At 39.4% G+C, this 10,248-nt stretch overlaps 1 protein-coding gene across 1 annotated transcript; it reads right to left on the bottom strand.

Moving 5' to 3' along the window:
- Nucleotides 1-3,087: 3,087 nt before the first annotated feature.
- On the bottom strand, nucleotides 3,088-9,332 carry LOC149287377 (dead end protein homolog 1-like). Its single transcript, XM_089493051.1, has 7 exons — nucleotides 9,277-9,332; nucleotides 6,592-6,619; nucleotides 5,698-5,815; nucleotides 4,805-5,266; nucleotides 4,170-4,592; nucleotides 3,476-3,612; nucleotides 3,088-3,123 (listed from the first exon to the last, which is right to left on the bottom strand). Exons 1-7 carry the CDS (start codon nucleotides 9,330-9,332, stop codon nucleotides 3,088-3,090), a joined length of 1,260 nt encoding a protein of 419 aa, XP_089349177.1.
- Between the last annotated feature and the right edge of the window lie 916 nt (nucleotides 9,333-10,248).

Genomic DNA, 10,248 nt, shown 5'->3' with positions numbered 1-10,248 from the left:
TATAGTCAGGAGTGGGCAAGGCAGAGCTGAGATTGTGTGTTTCCTGGAGTGTTTGCAGCTGAAGGATATCATGCCACCATCTTCCTGGCAACCATCCTGGCAACCAAGCCCGAGAGGCTCCATAGTCCCTGCGCTCTTCAGTCTGTGTAGAGTTTACTTGGAGTAATCATTGAATGTCCGCGGTATCTACCATACCAAACCTGCCTGTCCTGTCTTAAAGAGCTGCCTATATGACATGTGATGTATTTTTTAATATATATATATATGTCTACACTTCTTTCCACTATGCTTTCATTTTATACATTCCCATTCCATACCTCCCAATGTCTACCCCCTGCGCCGAGACGCCGGGGACAGAGGTTGGGAGTTAGGCTATACTGCGCATGCACACAATTATTCGCATGCACAGTCAACTTCTACCCCCGTGAATCGGGATGTAGGGGACGGGTTCAGAAGGTATCTGCTGCTGGTCATGCTCACAATACCTCAGCCTCGAGTCCCACTGTTCCATCTAGCTCGGTGGGATGGCAAAGTGTGACAGTTGGGAGACATTCTGTTGAGCAGTTTGCTCACACCTTACCAAAGTGAATCAACTATTTAGCGGGCCGGTAAAAAAGGGAGATCACTGATCTACCCAGCAGATCGATTGACAGTATTATTCGATCGATCAATAAATATTATATAAAAATACATAATAAATATATATATAAAAACAAGTGTCAAAGTCCTTTGTGTAAAAAAATTCCGCAACGCGTTTCGCCTGCAGCGGCTTCCTCCTGAGGATATTGATTGATTGGATAGTCACCACAGTCTACACTATTATTGTTGTTTTCTTTTTTTCCCCTTAATCTTACATGAGCGCCCCAGAGTGGAAGTGATTTTGTATAGTTCAACATTTTGGAGAGTGTTGTTATAAGGTGGCAGCTGTGAGACAATAAGGGGAAGTATGTTTCTTAGTATTCATTGTTCACATTTATTATCACTGTTTTGTGGAGATACTGGTACTCACAATATATAGTTTATGGGTACACTATTCCCAGGAAAGGGGAATAATCGCTGAACCGACATACCGCAAAAATGGCAAAATTGCTCCGGGACTTGAGGTACCAAAAACCCCTGGGACTGAAGGGGTTAATGTACATGTTTGGAGCAAAATAAACATAACACAGCAAATATAAATAACAAGCATAACACAGAAAACAAATATAATATAAACATGCCCTAGCAAACAAAATGTAACATAACAATCTAACATAACAAACACAACAAAAACAGAATAACAAACATAACAAATATCACAAAACAAACAAACATAACTAACCTAACAAACAGAAAAAAATATAACATAATTAAAAAAAAACAGAACAAACATAGCATAACAAATATACCATTAACAGAAAAAACATTATATAACAAACATTATATAGTAAATATAACATAACAAATATGACATAACAATTAAAACAAACATAACAAACAAACAGAGGAAACATTGCTACTTTGGTCCAATTGGTGCCTGCATTGAAGAAATACAAGCAATCCTCCAAATAATGTGTTCATACAGAATGTTATATTGTTTGGAGCGGCATGACCAAGTTACCGTGTTCTTTCTGGGCTGCTCTGATTTGAAGAATTGTTTCATGGCCCCATTTTGGTTTCAGGTGGAGGTGGTTTGCATAGACTGGCACGGAGCTCTCCAGCTACAGAGTACATTCATAATTATTATGTGGTAAATTTGGTGATTCGTACATAGGAAGCCCCAAAAACGAGGCCAAACCCCCCCCCCCCACGAATCATACGAAAAGCAAAAAGCTCCAAATTTTGAGCAAACAACGCACAAACAATATTTATTTGGACAAAATGTTTATTTAACAATTATCCATAAAGAATGAACAATCAACTGTTCTCAGCTTTAGAAGTGCTGAGTTGACGCTGCTCCCTAAATGTTAACAATACCACGTTTTAGCTGGATGCAAATGACATCACATATACATTTTCCTTGCATTTCCACTAGATTTCAACTGTTACCCAATAATCCATTCAACATCATTTTTTATTCCTTACTTTCATAAAATGTGTTAATTCCATAGAAAGCTGCTTGCTTGACCAATCTCTTTTATCATTCATGTTTTAGTTGACATTTGAGTACCATCCATAAAATGTATCTATGTGAGTATTATTTTCATAAGTCAACACTTTTCATGTTAATTGGGAAACTGATAATATGACCTAAGTAAGAACATGTCCAGCCCCCCCCCCCCAGTCCCACCACTTCCCACCTTTTGTCCTCCTTTTCGATCCCCCTTTTGGCTAGCCCCTCTTCCCCTGATCCATCCCGGTTCCTCCAGTCTACTATACGGTGATAAACAGAGCCAAGGAGTTCCTAGATATGGCTATAGGGACCTCCGAATGGGATCTAAATGCAGACGGGCAAAACATTTTAATACTACCAATAAACAAAAAAACACACTTCAATGTAGGAGTAAATTTGGCTCAAAAAGTATAAAAAATTAACTAAAAAATAAGTGCACAATTATTGCAGGGCTTGGCTTACAATAAACAACTAGTATAAGTGACCTTAAATATAAGATAACAAGAAACACAGTAATAACTAAATAACAAAGCTTCAGACAGGCCATTAACGATTTCCAATGGGATACAGAAAACATCCGATACCCCTGAAGTCTCGAAAGCTTACGCATTCTTTTTAATTGCTCTCCAGGTTAACGCCTTGCGGGATCGCGAATGGTAATCAGCACTGCTATGAGCGCCTAACTGGCCATTTAAAACCCCATTGTACAGTGCCGTGGAATATGATGGCGCTATATAAAACAAAACAATAATTTACAGCCTAGTTGGTCAAGGCTGGCCAGAAACAGACCAGTGCTGCACACATCGATTAAAGATGAACTCCCATCATAGATGTATAGATCAAATGTTCTGAAATTTAGCTTTTACAAAATAAACTGTGAGCGCGCATGTAACTCCATCCTCTACTAGAACAGTAGGAGTCGGGCGCCTCAATAAGATGGGTTCTTGCATTTGTTGCCTGCTTTTTAAACTGCCACAACTTGTTCTTTAACCTCTTCAGATGCCTTCTGAATATCTTGCATCAGGTGCCCCCTGTGAAAAAAGAAATAATGAGAAAAGTAATAAAAAACTGAATTTTAACATGGTTTGTACTTTTCAATTCCAAGCACGTTCACCAGAGTGCTTAAAATACATTTAGCCATCATTTCCACTGACTGGATCCGTTCTATGCTCCTTACACAGTTCTCTTTGATGAATGTGCGTTGAAGAGGGATGGATAAGCGCCTTTACTGAATATTATTTGGGCGTGTCGTTAAGTTCACCGGTGTGTGTGTGTTGTTAGCTTGGAATAATAAAGTCCATGTCCTCTTGGAGTAAGATACGTTTCCTCCAGTGAATAAAAGAAAACCAATAAAGAATAAAAATCCTATTTAAATACACTCACCAACGCTCTTGTGTCGCGCTCCCCATCCCCTCTTCCAGTTCCTGCTCCCCGGTGATTGCGGACGGTTAGGTTCTGGTTTCCCGGCAGTAGCGCGGCTGGCCGAGCATCTCTGGGTTTTTCTTGTACATCGTTTCTGCCTGTAAGGAGAGACAGAGACTCATATAAACCATTAAGAACTTTTTACATTTTATTTTTTGAGAGCCAGGGATGAGCACAACTTACAAATAAGGGAACCCCGCCAGCTAATTAAAATATACATTGAAAACCAACCCTCTGGGTAGAGGCGTTTAGATAATGACATGTTATGATGTCACCTTTTCATTCCTTATTCACTGTTACATGGGCTGCCGCATTTACTGGGCTCTCTTTATCCCCTGGCTTGTTATGTTCTCACACCCGTGAACTTTTTCCAAGTTTCCCTCACTCATTGACCATTCAGTGAGGAAGTTGGACTGGGAATTGAGGATTTGGCCCTGAAACCTGTCTACAGTGATAGGTAGTATGTAGTTTCATTGTACCCAGGTAGAAATAGTGTTTCAAATCAGTGCCGTAACAGCTTTCAGTGTCCTGCAACATCTCTAGCACCACAAAATATGCAATTTCAGGTTTTTTTATATGTGCATGTATATTTTTACTGATAAGGGAATAGTTATAGTGCTGGCAATCTAGTACGCGAGAATTATTGATTCCTTACTGATAAGCGCCTTTAGTAACGCCTCCAAATGTAGAGTTCTCTGCACCATAGCCCATGTGTCACGGCTCTGCATGTGATCCGTAGTCCACCGGTTCCTCCACGCGTGTCCAAGGAATCGGGAGACATCCTCTACTTCTGGACCATGACTGTTGGAGATTTGTGGGGTGAACTCCTCAGCGCTGCTGGGTCTGATGGCCACGGAAAGCGGTGGTGTTGACGCAGTCTGATGTGAGAGTGCTTTAATAAGCTGCCCGTTTTCAAAGCATCCAGGGGTGTCTGACAGCTTGTTATCCGTGTTCGGTTTTCTACGCATGGAGCGTGGCACATGGAAGCCAAGCTGAGGACAATTACTTTGAAGGTAATGTTTGACTTCAGACTTCAACCAGTCCACAGTAAGCAGATGACCGTGTATAGGCTGCAGATCTGAGACACAAATGAAAAGCTTAATAAGAGAAACAATACCGCTAAAGGTCAAAGTGACAGCTTGGTCTCTAAATGTAACATTTTATTCATAAATACGTACTTTGGTAATGCTGAATTAGTTACGGATCCAAGAACAAGCATATCTGTGCCAAATGCCCACAACTTTTTAAACACTACAAGCACAAAATAACAAATGAGTATTTATCGCATACCTTGACATATGTTTTTTTTAGCCACGGCCGCTGCTCTATGTGAGCGATACTTCACTATCGCCAGGTTTACACCTTCCTTTGCCGGACTCTGATACAGAACAACCTCTTCCACGCCTGATGTGTTCTCCTCCAAGAACCTTTCTACGGCTTCGTGATCCAGAAAAGATGGAACGCCATAAAGCAAAAGTTCACACTTCTCAGTGCTTCTGCACACCACAATCTTATGGCCAGCTAGAATTTCATAGCCGTTAAAAGCAGCTATGGCAGCAAAGGCCCTGCGCTTATTCTCATAACGAGCATAAGCAAACCCTCGGTTCAGACCGCTGAAGGCCATCATCAACCGGAATTCATACAATTTCCCAGCCTGCTTGAAAAGCGGAATTAGCTTGTCCTCGTAGATGACCTGCGGTATTTTTCCAATGTATATTTCCGTGCCGCTGCCTGGAATTTCTCCACTCCAACCTGTTTCAGAAGAAAACAACCATTAGGAAGTTTTTCTATCTTAGTAAAAAGGATGGAATAAACAGAAGCCCACAGAGAGTGGAGACAAAAAAGGTATATGGTCAAATACCATAAAAAATTTGACTTACAGAAACAAGAGGTGAGGAGGGCCCTGCTCCAAAGAGCTTACGATCTAGAGGAATTAGAACCTTAATATATTGAGAAACCGAATCTGATGACAGATGAGAGCCACAGGATAAGTCTAGTCTGCCCATTAATCCTGTTGTAGGAACCTCACACTTTACTTGGTCCCTTGGTCTTATATTCAGGCATGTATGATGTAACATTTGGCCAAATCTACTTAAGTTGGTTTGGTCTGGTCTTTTTCCCCAGGGATCAGTGAAGCACCTGTTGAAGAGCAGGAGAAACTTGTGTGACAATGACACACATACCTGGAGGTGGACCGCCATACTTTCTTTGTCCATTTACTTGAATAAGACTCGCATTGGTCACCTTCATCCATGTTATAAGAGCCATTTTATTATCATCGTTTAATCCATTTAAACACACCTGAAAATAAAAGATATCACAGATATTCAGTGTGAATGTGCAACTTCAAAAACAATGTTTTGGCTGCTAAAACATCACGGAACCGGGTCAAATGTATTGGTACGAATGTCTGAATATTCTGTTAACATCCTGAACACCACATCTGGAATGCATGGACACATTCAAGCCCGGACAGCCATAGAAGTCACACAGATACCAGCCATCTGAAATGATATTCACCATGACAAAACTGGAACAATGCTGGGGGAAAGAGGTAGATTTAGGGCCACGATGACCATGGACGCTAATGGGGTGCCACCACCGATCGCTCCAGGCATAACACTTAGATTTAGCTCTCTTTTCATTTGATGAATACGGCCTTAATCTTCTATGACATAAAGCGGTTTCAATATGGAATGATAAATAATTAAACACAGTACTTTATGGAATCAGTAAAGTCATGTTCAGCTAAGCAAGCATGGTTCTGTACTACAACTCCCATCATGCTCAGGCACCATATAAGTCTGGCCGGCAAGTTTAATAAAACTATTTCAACAATTTGAATTGCTAGATTGTCTCTTTTTTTAAAATAAGACAACATGGTTATTATTTGTATAATATAAATGTTTCTGTACTACAACTCCTATCATGCTCAGGGACCATATAAGTCTGGCCGGCAAGTTTAATAAAACTATTTCAACAATTTGAATTGCTAGATTGTCTCTTTTTTTAAAATAAGACAACATGGTTATTATTTGTATAATATAAATCTAGAATACCCATGGTCATTTTTTTACCATTAAGATAACTCGGAAGGCAAACATTCTAAAATAAACAAGAGAATAAACAACAATGATTTGCAGAATTATCTACCCTCTCTGGCCCTGTGGGACATGATACAAATATACATTGAAAATACGCTGCAAAAATGTAATTTTTATTTTATAGAGAAAATAGGAGGGGCAAAACATAGTATGAGATGAGACATAAAAGAGGGACCTCATTGTTACAAAGGGGGATGAGTGATTTAGGGTGCAGAAAGCAGATATTACACATCAACTTAAAGGGATGGTTAACCTCAAAACTGTACAGCGCTACGGAATTTGATGGTGCTATATAAAACAATAAATAATAATAATAAAAGTCAACATACAAAAAAGTGGAATTGATCATAGACTGCATGATTGTATAAATGTAAAAGCACATGTAAAGTATGATTCACACTATATAATCCAACAGAATACCTTCTAAATAGTGAGGTGCACTATAATAAATAATAAAATAATAAATAATAATAATAGGAAAAAGAATATAGAATAACAATAATATATTATTAATGTACAAACAAATAATTACTCTTTAAAATTTCATTACCACGCTTTTTACCGGCCAGATATCGAAATCCACTTTAGTAAACAACTCATTTCTATAGAATGTAACCATTTTCTGCTCAAAAAGCTCCCCATGGATTGCTCTACCCATCCTTGCAACAACAGTGTTAATTTAGAGCAAATCCATATTAAAAATGTATTATAAAATAGAATTTAAAAAATCCAATTTAATAAAAAAGTATATATTTAACATTAAAAGAGCAAGCCAAATAAATTCCATTAATTGTAAGGTATATGAAATGAAAATAATTTCAATAATTTTGGATGTATATTTATTTACCTGACTCTGGTCCATGTTGTTGAAGCCTCTCTTCACTTCACTTCGCTTTCACTCCAATTGTGCACTGAGTTCCAGACTTTATATGGGGTCCTGGACACCAGAATATTCTGGATATGAACCACCCAGTGCTGACAAGCTCTCCTTCCCCCAGGTTAATTAGCATTTCTTTAAAGCCCCCTCCTTCATAGAGACAGAGAGGATTGGAAATGCTGATACAATTCAGAAAAAGGGATTTGAACCCAAAACTGATTTGGAGTTTAAAACTAAACAAAAGGAGATGGTTGATCAGAAGACATGATTTGATTTATGTCATTATAATAATCTGGAGGAACAGTATCTGGTAATTAAAATGAATTCCAAAAAAAGTCAAACAACTGGACACATACAGGAAACATGTTTCCATCCATAAGACCATATATTATTTATATTATATTGGAATACCATCAGATTTGCCTAATGATCCAGATATTTTTTGTTTTCTTCTTATCTTATCTTGGATGGCTTTATTGCATGTTTAAATCCCCCCCACTCTATTAACCTCTACCACTTCTGCTGGAAGACTGTTCCACTTATTGCCATCCTTTATGTAAGGTATTATCCTTTCACGGTAAATCTACGCCTTTGACCCTCTAGTTTTAGACCTATTATCCGTCGTTTTGGGGTAGGGCAAAAGGGGCAACTGCCAATGGAAGCTGCAGCAACAAGGGGCCCATAGACCACTGAAGAAGTGTTAGAGTTTGATTGGGCTGGCAGTCATAGGGGCCTGGACCCGTTTATGGTTAAAGATAGCACAGCCGTTCTTGTAACATTTTTGAAATGTATCTCCCTTTTGTAATTTGTATTTTAATAATTTGAATCTCTTTCCTCAAGTAGTAGTAGTAGGAGTAGTAGTAATAGTATTAGTAGTAGTAGTAATAGTAGTAGTATTAGTAGTAGTATTAGTAGTATTAATAGGAGGAGTAGTAGTAGTATTAGTAGTAGTATTAGTAGTATTAATAGGAGTAGTAGTAATAGTAGTATTATTATTAGTAGTAGTATTAGTAGTATTATTAGTAGTAGTAGTAGTAATAGTAGTAGTAATAGTAATTATATCTGTTCATGGAGAATCTCTGTGTTTGCAGTGTGATGCATCCTAGTCGGCCAAGGCATGAGGCGGCAGGTCCGGGAGGGGGGATGGTGGTTCCGGGGGCAGTGGGTCCGGGGGGGGGGGGGATGCAGTACAAATCTCCCCAACCGGTTTATTGTCGCATTAGAGGTATGCTTATTGGTCTTCAATTACAGTAAGGAATCTTGGACTCCTTTTCAAAATAATTTAGATATCACTTAAAACTGAAACGTGCAGAAAAGGCTGTAAAGTGGATGCCATGAATTCATTCATAATGGAAATAAAGCAGCTAATCTATATCTATATATATACACTTCTCAGAAAATAATGAACTTTTATGAAATGTTTTCTAAAATGACATCATACTTAGAGCTGGGAGAGGCTGAGACGAGGGAGACATCTGCTTTCCTTCGGTGTTGGTCATAACGATGGCAAAATCCAACAAATAATCAAGGATTATACCCTAACTAGACAAACCAAAAGCACATATATGAGAGAAAACAGCATGTAAGTCTTAAAATTAAAAACACGCCGTCACTTTGTAGAGGGTAACATTTCACCTAAACATTGTGCCTGTTGGCTAGTGAATGTGTGGGAGTAAAGTTATATTAAAACTATACTGTGGATGGGCTGCACACCCACAATTTTCTTGACTTTTTATATCGACATTCGCTAGCACAATGTTTATATCACGTGTCATACTTACCTGCGGAAAAGCCGGTCATCCACATCGTTGGCCAACTGGTGAACAGCACACAACATGTCATCTCAGAAAATGGTCACATTGGCTAACATTAGCCCAAATCTCTGTAAAACTGTGGCGTATGGGACATCGGGTTATTTTCGTGCCAATACCATACCATGTGTAAATCGCTTCTCCCCATTGAGTACCTGAGAGAGGGAAAGCTTGGCCCTCTGGCCTTAAGGCTGGGCTTGTATTACGGAGCCCAAGGGTTGCCATTGTGTCCCCTGGTGCCGGGGCACTCGTCATGCGAGTGGTGAGTGGTGTGTGGGGGCCCATTCCTTTCAATGTTCACTCACCCAGCAATGGCATAAATTACACCGTTCACAGACACTATTTTTACCTTGTTGAGGATGTGTGAATTTTGGATTGACTTGTTAAGGTTTTGCACTAAAAAGGCCTGAGTGGAGTCGGGTCCTCAAAGACTCGGTTCTGGTGGGAGGAGTAGGCTATATCTTTCGGGCCGCCACTCTTTTCTGGAGACTCCAGTGGTTTTTCTCTTTGCGGGCCCTTTTTAGGCTTCGGTCTCGCAGGGAAGAAAGGGGCTGCCTATCCTCTTGTTGGAGTGTGGCCCCTGAAGACGAAGATTGATGACCTGGTATCGACTGTGTCCCCACCACTTTTAAAGCACCAACCATGATTTTTGTTTTCACCATGACATGAATCACAAGATACTATGGCTTCAAGGATAAAAAAAATAAATAAAAATATTTTGTGTAAATTCAGTGTCCTTCATAAGATACATGGAATCTGATGGCAGATAAGAACCATTTAGGCCGTCTGGTGTGCTAATTTTTCTAGCTGTAAAGATTCAGATTAGCTTTATGCCTGTGCATGGTTAAATTCCCTTACTGTATTAGCCTCTACCACTTCTGCTGGGAGGCTGTTCACTTATCAGCCACCCTCCAAGTAAATTTAAATTAAACTTCATTATTC

The sequence above is a fragment of the Sceloporus occidentalis genome, unplaced genomic scaffold (assembly GCF_023333645.1).
Source record: "Sceloporus occidentalis isolate IW3139 unplaced genomic scaffold, rSceOcc1.0.p SCAF_62, whole genome shotgun sequence".
Taxonomy (NCBI): domain Eukaryota; kingdom Metazoa; phylum Chordata; class Lepidosauria; order Squamata; family Phrynosomatidae; genus Sceloporus; species Sceloporus occidentalis.
Note: the sequence above shows the minus strand (reverse complement) of the source record. Positions and strands in the feature narration are given on the sequence as shown.